Source organism: Lonchura striata, chromosome 13 (assembly GCF_050655825.1).
Source record: "Lonchura striata isolate lonStrDom1 chromosome 13, ASM5065582v1, whole genome shotgun sequence".
NCBI lineage: Eukaryota > Metazoa > Chordata > Aves > Passeriformes > Estrildidae > Lonchura > Lonchura striata.
The window spans coordinates 9,010,906-9,029,827 of record NC_140715.1 but is presented as its reverse complement, the minus strand read 5'-3'; the positions used below and the strand labels follow the sequence as shown (position 1 = coordinate 9,029,827).

The 18,922-nt window shown below is 38.1% G+C and overlaps 1 protein-coding gene across 4 annotated transcripts in view; it reads left to right on the top strand.

The window, feature by feature from the left end:
- The first annotated feature begins 318 nt into the window (after positions 1-318).
- The window catches only part of GABRA1 (gamma-aminobutyric acid type A receptor subunit alpha1), a 41,995-nt gene continuing 23,391 nt past the window's right edge, over positions 319-18,922 (top strand). Inside the window, exons 1-4 of one of the 4 annotated variants that reach the window (XM_085591201.1) lie at positions 319-532; positions 3,069-3,156; positions 6,802-6,914; positions 16,493-16,560. In XM_085591201.1, coding sequence (XP_085447327.1) covers positions 475-532; positions 3,069-3,156; positions 6,802-6,914; positions 16,493-16,560 — 327 coding nt within the window. In that variant the 5' untranslated portion in view covers positions 319-474. Of the gene's footprint in view, positions 742-802; positions 949-1,090; positions 1,229-3,068; positions 3,157-6,801; positions 6,915-16,492; positions 16,561-18,922 lie in introns of those variants that run through there. The other 3 variants (XM_021549505.4, XM_021549507.3, XM_021549506.4) reach the window with 3 other exon arrangements.

Genomic DNA, 18,922 nt, shown 5'->3' with positions numbered 1-18,922 from the left:
GTTACCTGTGTTTAATTAGTATTGCACAGCATCTCTGTCCCCGTCTGCTTACAGCCGTACTCTGCCGCCCGGTCCCTATAGGTACATACAGTCTATAGGCACACGCGCGTAGTGCTGCATCCTCTACACCTCTGGGCAGCTTTCATTCATATATATGCCGCGACTAAATATTCGATCAAAGGTTGAACGCTAACGCAGATCGGTTATATTTTTAATGTGCGACCCTTAAAATAGACTGTTTTGTAAACTGCGAGTGTCTAAAGATGCTCAGCGCAGCCTCCCCCGGCCGCGCAGCCTCCCCCCCAGTAATAATAATGCTGCAGATTGTAGAAGGATTTGAGTCTGCAGCCAGAGAGAAAGGGATTAGGGCGAGAGCACTGGAAGTTAAATTGTGCTGCATATAAAAAATGGGCGGATTGGTCTCTAGATGAGAGCTTGGTACCACCTTCCTTTCTAAAATAAAATCTCTCTGGCATGAAGTCACAGCCTATTTCACATCCGGTTTACCCTGGGACGTATTACTACTGTCTTGGTAAAGAGAAAGCTTTTGTTGTATAGCGGCGGTCGGAATATTGGGAAGAGAAATTTGGGTGCTGAGCCCAGGAGGAGCGGAGCAGCGGCGGCGATGGCCGAGGCGGAGTGAGCGGCGGAGCCGGAGCCGCGCATCCTCCGCGCCGGCGGGCGGGCACCCGGCAGGGCAGCGCCGGGCAGCGGCGCCGCGGACCCGCGCCCGAGGCTCCGGTAAGGGCGGCTGTGGCTCGCACCCCGGCCGCGCACGGGGGCACACGCGGACACACGGACACACACAGACACACGGACACACGGACACACGCGGACACACGGACACACACGGACACACACGGACACACGCCCGCACCCCTCCGGGCGCTCCCGGCTGCGGGCACCGCGTCCAGGAGCGCGGGCGGCTCCTCTCCTCTCTGTCCGCAGGTACCGCCGGATCGGGGGGATTTTTTTTTTTTCCCCCTCTATCCCTCCAGCTTGAAAATCCGCAGCGATCGATGGGCATTGTCAATTATCTTATTTATTTATTTTTTAGCGCGGACTGATTTCCGCCGGTCCCTCGCAGAAGGGGTTTTGGGTTTGGGTTTTTCCCTCCCGCGGGCGCGGTGGGGAGGGGTGGATGCTCCGGGCCGGGGGATGCAAAGTTGAAATGCCGGGAGGAAAACAAGTCTGGATTTCAGCCTCCGAGAGGAGCAAATCTCTCACAGTGAGTCAAAATGCATCAAAATGCCCCCCTTTTACCCTCAATTTTGTTTTCCGTGGTCCCCCCCCCACCTTTTTTTTTTTTTTTTTTTTTTTTTCAGTGGGCGCTGCTGAAGCGCTCCCAGAAGCGTGGCTCTTGCTCCCATTTTGAATGGGAGAACCGGCGCTGGTTTCTCAGGCGGTGCGGGTAGGGGAGGCCGGGGGCTGCTGGGCTTGAACGCTCATTCAAAGCCTTAATTAACATTTGCTGTTTCCAGCTGCAAGAAACTTTCCTTCTTCGGGATTTATTGTGCCTGGATGGGTTTATTGAAGCAGGGGATGGTGTTGGGAGAAGGGGAGCGAGCGTGGAGCTCAACAGATCAAAATAGTTCAGAATAATTCACTTTCCGTTCTTCATCTCGAGGAGCCTTTTGCAAAGGCAGAAGTTGGCAGGACCGGGAGAAGGTGATTTTTGAAGCCACAGATGTTCTCTTTCCCTTTGTAAAGGGGCTGATTGCAGGGCAAATTAGGATGCAGTGTCGTCCCTGAAGATCTTTATCCACACTTTCCTGCCACAGCCAGCTCCTTCCTATCCAGTTAGATTAGCTCAGCCCCATTCAATGCATATCTGCCGATCATTTGGCTATAAACGCATTAATTATATCTCATTGCTCACATACCGCTTTGTAACAGTATTTTATTGATTTAAATTGTCCCTGAGAGTGTGCAGTGAATTGGGGAAGCTTTATTTAAAGCTACTACAACATTTCTATGTACAGTGTTTCATTTTCTCAGGCATGTAAAAACCCATCCTATTCACTGCTGGGGAAAAACACAGGCTTCGTATTTGTTAACCTTATTTATGTAATGAATCCTGAAAATCGACTGTATTCCAGCACACTTTGAATTGTGTAAAGGGACCTGCAACCTCTCCTGGGCAATTAGCTGAATCTGCAGCACTGATGCCACAAATATCAGCTAACTTTTTTTTTTTTTTTAAATAGTTTATTCGAAAGCAGAATAAACTTTCTGAGTTGTGTTACTTTTTACTCAAAGATAAACTGAGAGTAACTCAGTGAGGTCTGGAGAGAGTACAGGAGATGTCTGGAGAGGAGGAAAAGGATGCTAATGCAAAAACATTTCCTAGCAGCATTCATAGACTGGTAGAGATTTAGGAGATAGTGTGTAGGTTGTCAGCACATGGTTTCATAATGAATTGTGCCCTTTAGCCCTAAAATGTGCCTATGTAGCAGCAGAATTCTATGTAGTTAGAATCTGCTCATTTTAGTCCTTTTCTGAAGCGGTATTTCAGGGAAAAGGAGGATTGTATCTCTAGAAGAAAGTTGCTTCCATCACATCAAAGCAGAGCAGTGGCTGTGAGGAAAGCACCACTCTCCTCAGTCACACCAGCACACACTGATACTGACACCTTCCCAGGGGTTTGGAAGGGCTCAGGCTGGTTCAAGTCAAAAAGAAAAAGGCAATCACACTTGGTTATCTGGAAATGCACTGGAGGTGCCTTGACACATTTTCAACCCAGGGGGAAACTGAGTAAGAATTGCACTGCCACAGAGTTTGGGGACAGCAGCTTTTACTTGTAATTGTTTTTGCTAAAGTTCAAGAGTAATGCATAAAGAATACACCCTTACCACAAAATAAACCCCATCCTTGGCCTGTGGGTCTAAAAGTAAAAGGTAACCAGGAGAACAGCCAAGGCCATGCACCCTAATTCAGAATGGCATCAGCTCTGTTGTTGTGAGGTCATTGCCTGACATCAAATTATTCTGCAGAAGTTTCCAGTGTCAGACTTTTTCCCCTATGAACTGTTTTAGTGTGGGGAGTGTTAATGGTTATTTTCCTCCTAGTTCCAGAGTCCACCATGAAGAGATTCCTGGTGCTTTGTGACTGCCTCTGGGCCTGGAGCCTCCTCCTCAATGCACTGACTGAAAGAAGGTGGGGAGATATTTTTTATTTTAGGAACCTTTATTTTAATGTAGCAGCATAAGACAAATACTGCATGGGCTGCACTACTACTAAGTGTATTGGGGGAAGTTAATCCCTGTTCAAGTCCCACCTAAATCTAAGTGAAGTTTAGAAGAGGACTACAATTTGTTTGCATAAAAGTTTTTTGTTCAATATGGTGAAGAGAATAAGCAAAAGCTTTCTCAGAAAAATTCCTCTTAAACACCTGTGCAATTTTTTCTATTCTTATATAATGACTACTTGGAAATACAAGTTTCTTCAGAGGGGAAAAAATGTATAATAAAGGGCTATTTTTAATCTAAGTGCTTTTAGTAACTTTATTGTGCCTGCAAGCAGAAGCATAATTTAACTTCTTTGTCGGTCAGGACTGTGTGCTAACTCAGTAGTTGTATTGAAAATCTGAAGTAGACCTTCCTGCTGAAGGAGACTGCTTGCATGAAGAAGCATTTGTAAGCTCAAAGCCCATGACAGCTATGTCTGAAAGACCATTCTGCACTGAGTATTTGTGGAATATTTGTTGAAATCATAACCTAAAAATAATGTTAGTATTAATAAAAATTTGTAATCATACAACACCTCATCAAACAACTAGTAGCTTAACTAAAGACTATAAAGCAGTTTGGAGTATGCTTGAAGTGCTGCTTGCAATTCAAAAATCAGTGAAGACATTTAAGAAGACTCTCAGATGTATTTGTGTATTATAAAAAACATGAATGTGCTTGTCAATGATGTTACCTAATGACCAGAAAGCAGTAAAATATTTTTATTGTCAAAAGTGATCTCTAAAGGATCTATTTGTGCCTTCATCTTCACAATGTCTTCTTATGCATTCATAGTTCTAGAGGAACTTATTTTCTGACTGCCTTGAAGATTTAAAATTTGTGTGGAGTGGTAATGGGAAAGGTTCATCTGCACAAGCATTTCCTTAAAAAAATAAATAAAATAAGAGTGTGTGATTCATATAACAGCTACTTTATAAAAAAAATATTTTAGGAAAAAAACCTTTTATTTTTATATTATATTAAGATTTGAAGTATTCCTGAAGTGCTTCATCTGACCTAGCTAGAAAGTTTTGTGAAAACATATTTTTTCTATAGATATTTGCACAAAGATCTATGAATATATATTTATTGCAGCTGTAATGGGTGCATGTGCGTTCTTAATGTGAGAATTAAAACACATTGGACCAGAGTTTAAAAATCCAATGGTGTGTCAGGAATATAATGACCTGTAGATGGAGTCCGTGCACAGTTTTTTATGAGACTGGGATTTAATGTGAAAACACAATTGCATGCAGTAATTTTTTCTTCAAACTGTACACACCTTAGATGAAGTAGATCTGGGTTTAAAGCCATTTTGTCATTGTCAGTTGCCTTGCTTTCCCTCTGGAGTGCTCTTAGTGCTTTATGATAAAAAGCCAACTGATAAATTAGATAAAATGTCTGTGGTACAGACAGTCTTCCCATGTCACTCTTGTTATCATAAGAAGGCCAGCAATAGGACTATTTTAATATGTGTGTTTTGAAAGAGAATTCACAATCCCTCTGGAGTTAGTCTACTCCATATGTGCACAAATGCTCAGAATCTTCCTGTTGTGCCCATCTGCCAGTGAAACCTCACGGTGCTTTCTCCTTTGCTAAGATGGTGGAAGAGCAGGTGAGGGCACTGACAAATGGGAATTCCACATGGGAGCAGGGCACAGCTCCCCTGCCTCCAGCCCATCTTCCTGATGCCTCCTCACAAACATGCTCATTTATGTACCATAAACAAGTCTGAAGTGGTTTTCTATCCTTTTCCCACCTTAATACTGATGACCTTCTGCTATCCTTGAGATATTTATGAAGAGCAGCTTTTTCTTTCTGACAATGAGTGTTAATATAAAATTTAATCCACTAAAGGTCCTGTGTTGAAATTCTGGGGAAGGTGTATGAGGAAAGATCCTTTAAATGATAAAATGCTTGCTAGAGACAGCAGGAGAACTTGTTATTTGGTAACATAGAGGAAGCATAAAAAATATTGTCTGTGACTTAAAATTCAATTGTAGGCATGATCAGTAAATACAAATCAACCTATTTTTTATTAAATGAGGTTGCATAATATGGTTAGAAGAAATTAATACTATGTTTAAAAAAACTGTTAGGCATTTTGCCTTTTCATTAGAAATTATGATTTTTATGCATTAAAACCTCCCACCCTATGGAAATAAACCAATAATTATTGAAACTTCTATGGATGTCAGTCCTGAAACTGATTTAAATTTGTAGTGTTAAATACTCAAACCTGTGCTGCAAAATAAACTGGGAAGGATTTCCAGGGTACCTATGTACAGGGTATCCTTCCTCCTTCTGTCTGTATTTGATCCAAGTGGAATGCAAGCCTGGGATACGCAAAGGACTGATGCAGCTCACAGAAAAAAAAACCATTTTATAGGTATTTTAACAGAACCTGATCATTTTGTGTATCATATTCCTCCTGAGAGGGTCTTTAGTGGTTAGAGCAGGAAGGGCTGGCAGGGCACCTAGAGCCACGTACCCCAAGCAGAAAACAGGCTGGCCAGTGGAAGAATCACTACACCTGATCCTAAGGAAAGTTTTTGGTGCTGCACTGTTTCTCCAGTTCAGTAGTAATGTGTGCAACAAAATGATGTTTTGAAAAGCAGCACTTTTGCTTTTATCACTGATGACTCCACGTGTTTATAATGGAAGTCTTCCCAGCAATGAATGAAAAAGCACTGCTGGGTTAGGATTTAAGACAAGTGTAATCTATGATTAAGGGAATCATCTGTGACAGGGTATTAGGTAAAGGTCTCAGATTTAAGAAAAAGGTTGATTCTGGTGTCATCTACAGCAGACAGAAACCATTAAGCCTAAGGATTTCATTCTGATTTGTACTGATGGAAGTAAGATTTTGGTAGCTGAGTTCAAATAGCTTTAATTTTATCCTTCTTCAAGTAAAATTTCAGGACCTTTGACTGAGTTAGAGATATACATAGGGATCTATAAGGGAATCTTCACAGACACAAGAGATTTTCATACCAACAGATGGTTTTGTTATGTATTTGAAAGGCAAAGACGGAGATATTCCTCCAAATCTAACTGCTACAGGAAAATGAGAAATAAAAGCAAAATTACATTTCCATCTACAAAAATGTACACTCAGTCATCTACTTCTGTACTTAAAAAGAAGATATCTCTATTTTTGTCTACTTTTCAGTGTTCTAAATTACTTTGTAATTTGTATCTTTCTTTGCAAACCGTTTATAGCTATTATGAATTAAACACATTACTCTTTGCTGACAAATGAGTGTTTTCCTGGGGAAAACACATATTAGCACATTATAAATATTAAGGAGTAATGAGAGAAACATTAAGGAACTGGCATTCTATTTGCTCACCATTTGTAGAGGGGCACTGATTTTTTATGATTTTAAAATCTTAGAATTGAAGGAGAAAATATAAACTTACAATAACTGTGCAAAGATCTACAACTTGTTATACGGAGGAGGTTATGTGACCACAAACCAGTATGAACGAGATTAAATGGATTTTGGAATTACTGTTTTCTAAGGTTATTGGTGGATTACTGTTTTTCAGTGTTAACTGTTGTGTATTTCAGCTATGGACAAACATCATCACAAGATGAACTCAAAGACAACACCACAGTGTTCACCAGAATATTGGATCGTCTCCTGGATGGCTATGACAACCGCTTGAGACCAGGACTGGGAGGTCTGTTGTATTATGATTTTCAGTGTTACATAGATAAAAAGTCAGATAAAAAGCTAGATAAGCTAGATAAAAAGTCAGTTAAAACATTATATATTTTCCACAATATACTTGTTTTAATTCTGTTCATATAGACAAAAAGTTATGCTGATATATAGCTTTTTTTTTCCAAAAGCCATGCCTTTCCTGTCTTTTGCATACTTGGTTTTCTCAACTAACACCCAAAAGAAGAAGAAAATGGTTGACAATTCAAGAAGACCTCTGAATGAGTAATAAAACTTTGAATGTATAAAGAATAGAAGATAAAAAATACAACCTGTGACCTGACGAATGACAAGTTGATGAATGAGGCCTAAATAGGCCTCATATATCTATGACTATTTTCATGAGGATTTGTGTTTTTAAAAGTGAAAGCATCAATCTATCCTAGTAGACTGTCTCAGAGAAGTTTTTAAGATTTTTTTTCCTAGTTAGATATGTAAGGATTTGTTTCTTTAACATTTTTTCTTCACAGTTTGAGCAAAATGTCTTTATTCTTCTGCTCTTGGTGCTGAATCCAGAGAAAGGCATAAAACCACATCACAATTATGTCTTTACAAAAACATTGTTACAAAACCTGGTCTTCATCAACATCTTTGTGTTCACTCTTTGATTTGTTCTACTGTGACATGCTCCCAAAATTGAGTCTTAAAAGCTTACTGTTCACAACCATGGAAATTCTAAATGGACAAGCAGAAATCTATTCTTTTCAGTGCATGGAAAGCTTGGCTTTACTTCTTTCAGACATCATTTTTCTTTTTTCCTTTTGGACTCTTCGGATGAAACAGAGCAACTCACCCCACAAAATATAATTCTGACTGTTTTCCTAAACTCTTTCTCAGAGGAACTGCAATATAAGGGGGTATTACATTAAGAATTCTTGTATCATCTCCTGTGGATTAAATGGAAGGTAATTATGCATAAGGTTATTCTGTGGTTTGAGGCTACCATCCTGCAACTGTTTTTGAATTGTGAGCCAGGCTCTTCAATAAATTGACTTCACTGATTTTGAGGAATGGCTAAAGATAAAATTCTGATTAAAATGTATTAATTGACACATTTAAAAGTGTCTTTGTCTATAAATCTGTCTGCAATTTCAAGTAATAGACACAAAATAAGAGTAATTGTTTACTTTTATCTACCAGTATTTTTGCCTGCTTTCTTGTGAACCCTTGACCTAGGGTAGAGAAATGTGCCTTTATTCTTTGTTTAATGGAACTGTAAAGTTCAGTCAGCTACTCCATCACAGTAAATAAAGCACAGAAGGCAATAAATAAATGAGACTCTGCAAACTGAGTCTGGTACATGTCTACAAGACATATCTGAGCATATGATGATTTCTTAAATTAGTTTTATAGCTATTATGTTGTTTTTTTTTTTAAACAGATGCTAGAAGGGAAAACAAAGGGAGATGCAGAAAAGATTTTTCTCTCACTCTCTGGATTGCAGTTTAGGGAACTAAAGCATATAATTATCAACTCTTATGTCTGTGTCTTTACATATGTGTTCCTGAATGCAGTCTTCAAAGGTGTACTCATGAAAGAATCATCTGGTCCAGTTAAAACTTACTGCTGACAGAAAGGAAATTAACCTCTTCACAAAGTTAAATGGCAATGTATATGGCTTTGGAAGCAACAATGAGTGATGGGGAGTATGGGGTGGAGGGAAGGAAGGACTGGAGTAGTTTCTCTAACTAAGGGTTGGAGAAATTTAAATACTCTCTGCATCCTTTTTTTTTTAAATTGTGTTACCTGTTCCTGCCTGTAACCAAGAACCCTGAATTAACAATTTTCTTTCTGCACAGTATACTGTATTTTCATGGTGTCAGTTCAGCAAATTTGTCTCTTATGTTTGTCAGCTTTGAACACTAGAAATAAGAGTATTATGGCTTTAAAAAAAAATTCCACATCTGATTAAATTGTGAGCAGTAAATTAATGTTTGAAATCAACTATAGTAAGAAGGAGATATAGTCTTTTGACCATTGAAAAAGGCATTATTGAAAATATATAAATTATAGATTTCAAAAACTAGGGACAAATACCTAGTTTGATGTTTTCAGTCCTGGTAGCAACTTATAATAAAGGGTGTGCTCACGAATTTGGAAATTCACATCTTCAAAACCTTCTTCCTAAGGTATCTAAATCTGAGTGAAGAACCTCAGGATGACTCAATTTTGACAGCTAAGTTAGATTCTCAGTATAATGGGGAAATGTATTCTGAAATGTTCCATGCATAAAAATATCCAGTGAGAAATCTAAATCAATATATAAAATATAGCATGAGTTTTGGAGTTGGAAGTTCAGTAGCCTTCCATCATAGCATGACTTGATACTGCAAATTTTAAAGTGTATGGAAAAGCAGTGGTTTCATTTTTCTTCCCAACATCAGTGATGGCTTCTTGTTAAATATTTTGATCAGAGCACAATTTTTATCCACTCTGAAGCAAAAGTTAAGAAATCTACCAATATAACAATATTTTTAGATATATAGACTTGTCTCTAAAACTCCTTCCATTTCGCTGTGATGTAGCTATTGGAAAAATTAAGAGGCCAGAGACCCTCCTTATATGTTATGTTGATAAATTTCATGGTGTCAGGGATAGTGTACATTTGTGCATCACTGAGTGCACTGTAGCACTCTTCCAATCATCCAGAACTGTGTATTCTCTTTCTGTGCCTTCTGAGAAGCAGCAGCTGAGGTAAAACAATGCCTGGTGCAGTTTGTCCTACAGGAAAGGGCACATTGCAGAAAACTCTGGTTATCCCAGTACAACCTCTCCTCCTGTAGTGCAGGTTTTCAAATCTGTACACCCACAGAAACAGAGGTGTGTGCATGAACAGAAGCAGAAAAAAGACCAATTTCTCTCTTTCTCACCTATGGAATAAAAGGTAGATGATAGTTTCTTCAGTAGGGTTATTTGTTTTACCTTCCTCGCCATTATGTGTATGAATGAAGAATTCAGTGATGAAAAGCCATCTTTAGTTACTAAAAAATTGATCTTGGCTCTACTTATTTAGAGAAGTAAATTCAACCTTTTTGAAATAAACACCATGATATTTTTCAATCCCAAGTTTGCCAACACCCTGTTAGTGAGGTGAACAGTTTTACTGTTTGGTAGAAGTGTCCTGGTGCAGCCAATGAGGCACCATGAGGACAAGAACAACCTTCTGGAGAAATCTCATTACAAAGATTCATTGTAGCAGCTATTCTATGTATTAATGGGAAAGACAGGGTAAAGGGTGAAGCATTAAGATAATGAAAAATGTAGAGGTGTTGAATTTTGAATCACCCTTTGAGCATGCATAGAATAAATACTAGATTACAATTAACTCTGCCCTTGCCTTTTTTTGCATCTTCTTTTGAGGTATTCCTTCAAAAGGAAATCTAAAAGTCATATATGCTCCATAAAGAGTATAGGAATGGAAATTATCATCAGATAACCCAAGAAGGCCATATCTGAAGTTAAATGAGAACCCCTGAGCAGTTTGCCATTAAACAAGGGGGAAAGAAATAATCATTTCTTATTAACCAGAATATTATAAAGTAGAACTGGTGACCCACAGGGAAAAATTATAGTGATTGAATGTGCTTCTTATTAAAAAAGAAATATAATTGATAAAATTAATCTGATTATATATTGAGCATGCCACACCATGTTATGCATTAGCACATTTGCACTTCTTATCAATAATTATTGATATAAATTATGTGATTTACTTGTTTTGCCTCCTTCATATGTGGGCTGAGTCACTTAGGCAGACACTGCTAGGAAATAGCATCTGTTGTACCCATCCATAAACATGAACAAATAGTTACATTTAGTAATTTATGCATGGAAAATAGAACTTCCAAAATGAATGTAAAAATGTTGTGAATGATACTAGAGGACACCTATTGACTCTGTGAGAGCATAATCATTTACAAAAAGCAAGGAGGAGGATTTGCAGAGAGTAACATACTGAAGCTGAAAAGGGGAAATCATGTCAGACATTAGGGAAAAAACCCAAGGGAAGTCATTGAGGTAATGGCATAATTTTCTGTGAAAACTACCTGGACTGTAGAACTAGAGGTGATCAAAAATGGCCTAAATAATAAAGATGCTGATCTCTATTCAACTACACAGTTCTGAAAAAAATCAAAGGATCAAACAGAAATATGAAGCAAAATTCACTTCAGTGTCTCTCCTAGTAATGCACTGTGTTTAGAGTGTGATTTAATAAAAATTAAAAGCAATGAAAAAGGGTGGAAAAAATAAGTTCCTCAGGTAAATGGATATGCCATTCCCTTTTGTCTTTGCGTGGGGCATAGAGATGATCCCTGGGTTGCCACCACAGCAGGTTTGAAGTGCCACAGTGGAGACAGGGAAGAGAAGATTTGCTTAGGCCAGGTTGTATTTGGTGATGAGATTCATTTACATGAAATCAGGGGCAGCCACAGATTTTCTAAGACTTTCACCATTTTCATCTCATCTCCCTAAAACTAAAGGAAACCACATGCTCTGAGACCTTTCAAATCAGAATAAAGGTAAAAGTGGCTTATCCCCTTAAGAGGGATTTTGTAATAGAAAGCTTAATACAGAACAAACAATGCGTTTGATTTGACAGACCAGAATCTTCCTGAATTAAATTTGGTTTTACTGTTGGGTTGAGTGCCCAGTAGATCACCCCAAGTAGATTATCAACTTGAGTATTGAACAGAATTATACTTATTTTATGCTGTCAGTAAAAGATATTTGTTGATGTCTCCTGTGTGATGTTTATCAAAATTGAGTGAGATGGTCCTTAAGTGGAACATCAGTCAATCTCAGGCAATTCATTACTTCCACGGAGTGGAAGGGATGGGGAAATGAACCTCACAATATTATGTGAATTAGATTTCAAGTTTCAGTTGTATGAGAACATTTAAATATGTTTTTATATAAACATATAATATAATGTTTACATATAAACATATAAATTTCCTCTTGGTTATTGAGGTCCCAATGGAAATTGTTGGATTTTAACAATGAGTTAATATAAAGTTTAGGGAAAATAAGGGTTTTGTTTGTAAGCATAATAAAAAGTTAAACTTAAATGATTCTACTCTAAATGAAAAGACCTCACTCCTACACATTATTCTGTAAGTAAAGGACCAGATTTTGCACTTAAATTTGTAAAACTGAAGGGGCTGATTTTGGTCTTTTTTTTCCACTCTGTAGGCACCAGATTAATGTAATGACAATTGTAAAAAGCCTTAGAAAATCCCAGGAAAATAGATTGAATACAAGAGTAGGGAGGCAGGTAGGATGTGAGCAGCTTTGAGCAGTTCATTGCATGTGCAGGTCCCAGTAACCTCAGCACAGACTGCAGTGGCTGATCACTCTTCTCCCTTTTGGTCTCTACTCTTACTAATAATGCAGCAGCACAAAATTCCTATGAGTGCATTTGTTGTGGTTCTTCAATCAAAATACCTCACAGGACACACAGGGCTGATAAGTCTGACTGCACACAGTACAGGTATCACAATTCCTTTCATTCAAAGCTAGAGGAAATATCTGCTCCATATTAATAATTACAGCACAGACAGACATGAGACATACAGGAAGAACAAGTGCATTATCAAAAAACAGAATTAACTCAAACCACCAAAATGGGCAATTCAAAAAAACCTTGTGCTCAAATACTGGCAGATCATAACGGGAAATATTTTTGTGTATAGTCTCTCCTGGTAAATAGGCTTACTTCCTGCTGTTAAAATAAATCTGTATTTCTTATTTTGTTCTCAATTTATAATACAGTCACAATTCTAGCAATAATTAGATCCCTGGGAGTTTATATCAAAATATTTATTGTTACTAATTTTGAGTTTACCCTAGTCTAGCATCATTAGCAAAACACAGTATTTGTAAACAGTAAAATTACAGTAGCTGAGGTTGACTTATGCTTTCATAGCTGTACCTGGATCAGTTCCCAAACCTGTGTTCCACAGTGTCTGGGTGTGGTGCTCAGCTGCTTTTTTGCTGCTCAGTAATTGCTTGGAACTTGTGGTTGCCTTATAGTCAAGTCATTATTAATTTCCTTAGGGTTTTTTACTGAAATTGTCACATTTTCTACAGCTATCCCTACATTACTTACTCCTGGTTCATGAGATAGATGTCATAGTCAAGAGACACAGTTCTGCATCTTTAGAGCTGCTGGATTTCTCTTCAGCAATCCAATTAGCTCCTGACCTGAGCCTGTTTTGGTCAATGACTAAGACTTTTCTCCAATTCTCTGGGATATTGTGAAGGTTTTGAATACAGCTCAGGATTTGTGGTTCCTGAAAAAAGCATTCTGAGCACTTGAAGCACAATTTAAGCCTTCCCATGGTAATCAAGATGCAAATTGAACATGGTAACCTTGATTCTAAATATATATAGCTCAGCTGTATTAGTAAACACATGTACTGTGCAGGAGTGACTCAGAACTTCTGAAGCACTTAACTAAGCACAGCTGAATCATCTAATTAGTGAAACAGTAAACAAAAAATTCAAAACTTCCATATGGCTTTGGAGTAAGTAATCTTTCTGTTTTGATACACCCTTTTTCAATGGTCTTGAAAGTGCTGTACACACCAAAGAAAAAAAATTGTTGGTCTGTACATTGGTTTATCTGCATGTGAGGGGATTAAGTGCACTGAAGAAGTGTAATCAGTGTGAAGATAACATAATCTCTTCTGAGTTCACAATCTGAATTTTCTAGTTTTCATGTGATTTAGGTGCCACTTAAATTATTTTCAATATTATGCAGAAATAAAAAACATTGCTTATTTTTTCAGTCCCTTGGAAATCTTTCTTCTTATAGAAAAAGACTTAAATTTCCATTTTGTGTCCTCAAGTGGTTTCCTTAAGCCTCAGCCTCTCTTCCATGACTACATGCCTCCCAAAGCCAGAACTGAGGATAGCACATGATATTCTGCTGATTCAAAGAGCACATTCTGTGTTTGTGCAGGCAAGCCAGCTGAATTATACTAAATAGAACCTTGCTCAGAGCTGGGACTCTTAAGGCACTCACCATCCTTTTGTGTTTGAAGGACTTCTAGAATCTTCTCTCTCCCAAAGTGCCTCAGAGGAAAGAGGACAAGAGGGGTGAGGAACAAGGATGAAAGATCTTTAAAAGCCATTTGAGATTCACTTTTCAGGATGTAAAAGGCTAACAGATTTTGGGACGGTATCAGTTTCTCAGCCTTAAGGAAAGGTGATTGGGTAGCTGGACTCCATTCTGCAATGTTTTACTGTCCTTTTTCTGCCCACTGTTCCCTACGTGACCCCAGCCTCTTGAACTTTTGTGACAGAGATGGGCTGAAGGACAGAATCCTTTCCTCCCAAGCCAAGTAATTTTTGAACAATAATATGCCTCTTTAAGTTCCAACAAGTCAAATTGTCACCATGAGCTTCTTTAAGTCCAGAGATTATTAGATGTCAAGAAAATACTGAATTTCCTTTAAGTCAATTGAAAAATTTGTAAATAATTATGAGGTCACATATTAATTCAACTGGACATCTAAGGAAAAAAATTCACCTATCCAGTGCTTTTCTCAATAATCACTGTATTTTGTACATCTCTCAGTTACAGATATAAAGAATAACAATAATATTAAGCAGTTCAGCCACAACACAATATTTTACTTTCCTTGATTTTGAAGAATACATTGGAAATGTCATAATTTTAAAGAGTTCTGAACTCTAGGTGGTACTGAACTCTAGGGAATACCACCTAATTTTTTCATTAATTTATTAACAGAATATAGTTCATCAACTGTGTTCCTAGACCAACAGTAGAATCAAGTCTAATGCAATGTTTTGATTCTTGCTGTCTGACAAAAGGACATGTTTTATCATACCTATACTAAATATTTATAGGGAACTGTTTCCATTTTTATATATTTAGAACTTGCACTCTTTTTTTGAATCAAAGTGAAAGACCTATATGAGCATTGTGGAACACAGATTCTCATTACAACTTTTGCACAGATACAGAAATGTATATTGTAACTGGCTGCTTAATCCTGAGTCCTTTTTTTACTTCCCTTCAGTCTGGATTTTCTTGCCAGATGGAACAAATTGTATATAAACAGACCAAAGTCTTTTGAAGTCAGATGGTTGTATTAAATTAGAGGGGGGGGGTTCATTATATTTTGCAATATTTAAAAACAATAAAATACATATACATTTCTTAGTGTTAGGAAAATTTTTGTCCGCTACATGTCTGCTTACTATACATATACTATAGTGTTTTCTTTATCATTACTTTTAATATTCCAGATTGCCTAATTTATTTATTTTTGGAAGTTATTTCAGAAATGTTATCAATTGTTCCATGTTTGAAACTTCTACAAAACCCCTGTGCTGGCTTGTGGAGCACAGCAGTAAATGTGTTCAGACTTACATCACCTTAGCTTTGGGAAGCTGATGGGCTTAGCTGCACTCAGCACTGCCTGGATTCCTGCCTCCAGGTGCTGTTACTCCCTGCAGCTATATTTAATTCAACTGGGTGATTGTGATATATGGCATCCTGGGTGAATATTTGGCTATGTGTGCTCTAGCAAATACCAGTATGCTCAGAAGTTGTGGGATCCCTGTGTGCCTCTGCAGAGGGAGAGGAGAGGAAGGGAGTTTCTCCAAATTTCTTCTGCCAGTCCATCTAGAGAAGTCAGATATTTGACCTCTTTCTTAAGATCAACACCAGTTAAGGCATCTCAGCATTTGTGACCACTAATATCACTAGTTTCTTCTGAAATACCCAATGTCACTGTGCCATAGAGCAAATGGACATCCTGGAAATCACGGAGGGGTCCAGCTTTATCATGCAGCATGTGCATATAATTAGTGTTATGTACATGTTACAGATTTCAGAAGTATTATTTGTACTGATCTATCATTTAGGCTTATAGGACTGAAGAGCTCACTTTCTGAAAACATTTACACAGATGATTCTGGAAGGGAAGCTTAGCTGATGTTTATTTGGAAATGTTTTAACTCCTTTTTGTTTATTGAAGTAAAGGGTAATACAGCCATTTCTAACTCCTACCATTATATTCATGTTTGTATACACCATAATATATTCTCTTTCTTGTTTCTGTGTTCTTGGTCTCAATACAAAATACATAACTTGCAAGCCCAGGGTTAATTATTAGAGACCTTATTTTAGCTTGCCCAGAAACTGAGTATCCAATGAAATATTAGAGTACTGTGTACAATATTCAGCACTGGTTACAGTGTCAGACAAGATTTATCAGTCAAAGAATGAAAAGATTTCCACAACAGCAGAACTGCAGATTTCACAGATTTCCACTGCAGCACCTCAAAAAGTTCTGTGGAAAAACTTTTTTAAAAATCCCCATTGCTGACAATATTGACTGTGAAATTACTTCTACAGTAAATTCTCAGGATTGTATTGCAGACCCATTTCAGAATGGCTAATCAAAGCCAATAATTTCTCTATTTATTGTGAGAATTGGTAGTGGTTAGATCTAATGAAGGCTGTTTATAGACACTCACTGTCCTAATTTCCTGCTTCATCAGAGCGTGTAACTGAAGTGAAGACTGACATCTTCGTCACCAGTTTTGGGCCTGTTTCAGACCATGATATGGTAAGTGATGGCCTGTATTTCTACAGCACTCATTTTCTCTTGTCTTTTTAATTTTGAGGATGAAACATCTATGCAATAACTTATTTACCCCTTTTAGGGCTGGGCTTTCTTTAAGCCCTCGATTTGAAAATGCCATCAGCTTTTATGTGCTCCCGTTCCTGCTCTGTGGCTGCGTTTAAGTGCCCGGAAATGAGAAGCCTCGGTGACTTTAATAACATGTTTGAACAGACTTTATATTTGCTACATAATATATTATGAAATTCATTAGGTTTTGGATCCATATTCTTCTGAGAGTGATTGCTTAGGTCCTTGCTGGCACATCACTGATCCAATTTGCCAAGAAAGATCATCATCTTAAAATGCAATTAACACTTATGCCTATGGTGTGACATCTGTACAGTCTAACCTGTATTTTTATATTAAAAGCTACTGATCAATGGAAAGTGACTTTCCTAGATCTTGGCTGCTAAAAGGAGAAGATTAATGAGAGAATTACTGTCACTGCTTTATGGAATGAATATTAAAATCAAATTTCCAGATAACTGCAGGGAATGGAGATGTTCAGAAAACTGAATGAAGATGTTGTGAGCCCTGGCCTTAAGAGATACCAAGAGTTGTGTAGAAATTTGGATAAGGTACTTAAAATTTTCCATATAAATGAGTTTTGCACAAGTAGGTGGCTATTGAGAAGGGTAAAACCTGGTCTGCAGCCACCAGTATCTGCTGGATGCTGTATTAGGATGAATGCTAGAAACATCCTTGTTGATCTAAATGAAGAAATGAAAGCAGTTCAAACTTGTAGCTGGCTATGTTTAGCTAAATACACTTAGCAAAAGAAAGATTCAAGAAAAAAAAAAGAAAAAAATAAATAGAGGAAAGGGAACAAGTTCCACTTCTGATTACAAAATTGTCAGCTGCATAATTTGAACTTTTCATGTAGTTAAGCCTTAAACACCAGGTTATTACAAGTTTCTGACTAATCAAAACAATGTTAAGGAATGGAAAGCCAGAAAAAAGTAACTTTTACAAGAAAGTTTATTTTTCTAAGTGAAGTTTATGAAAAGACACGATTTTTTGATTGCTTGGAAAACAGTACTTACAAAAGTAGAGTTAAATTTATAAATGCTAGGATATCCATACCATGTTGACTCCTGTTTTTCAGTCAGTTAAACGGGATAAAGAATTCATCATCCTCTTAATAAAATGTGTGACCAAGAAACACAGAGGCAGGTGTTCATATATTTTGAAAACTAAAGAATTCACAGAAAAGTATTTAGTGTAAAACTCCTACTCACCTCCCATAAAAAGTAATGTGTGTGCAACCCACTCATGCTAAACCTTTGCTTGAGGAACTAGGTGTGAAACCAGAGACAGAAAGAAAAATTGAAGAGTTTGCCAGAACGCAGTGTTTATATGAATTTCTCTGCACACTCAGTGCAGTGTGCTCTGTGCATGTTTACCAGAACAGAGTTTATATGGATTTCTCTGCACACTCAGTGCAGTATGCTCTGTACACAGACAGGTTTGCAGCAGCCACCCTCAGCTGGGGCTCCCCTGATCCCCACGTGCAGCCTGGGCTGGGGCTGTGGGAGGTATTGTAAATGCAGGCGAGCCCAATGGGAAGAAATGGTGATGTCTGACTCAATTCAGAAGGCTGAATTATTTCTTTATTATAACTATGCTAAAATACATCAATATACTATATAAAAGGAGGATACTAAAACTACATACTACTTTGTCTGACTCTAACTCAACTCATGACCGTCTCTCCAGAGTCCAGCCCCACGTGGGTTGGATTGGCCATCAGGCTCAAACAATCCTCACCAGAATCCAATCAAGCAATTGCCCCAGGTAAACAATTCTCCAAACATATTCCACATAGGAAAAACAAGGAGCAGAAATAGAAATTGTTTTCCCTTTCATTTCTGTCTGTGCACCTCTATGAAAATCCTGAGAGGGAGAGAAATGTGCTTGCCACAGGGAGGCTTTTGGCAGGCAGGCAAGGGGAGAATGAGCTGTGTCTGTGCCTGGGCTGGCCAGGGGCTCCTCCAGCTCCCACTGGGTGTTAGGAAAACACAGCCACCCTGAGCTGCCAGCACACCTCAGCATCTGTGAGCAGGATCCAGGGAGGCTCTGCCATGGATAAGTCAGGGTGCTCTCCTACCACTCTCTTCTAAGAGCAGCATAGACACAACATGTTATTCTGTAAAGGGATTATCTTGCCTTGTTCTTATGCTTGTAAATAAAGTTAAAAGGGAGAAAATAATTTTTTAAAATAAAATCATCTTTTTTTGGAAGAACTTTGCAGGCTTTTAGGCATGCTTACATAGTGGATGGAACTGAACAAGAGATATTTGGCTAT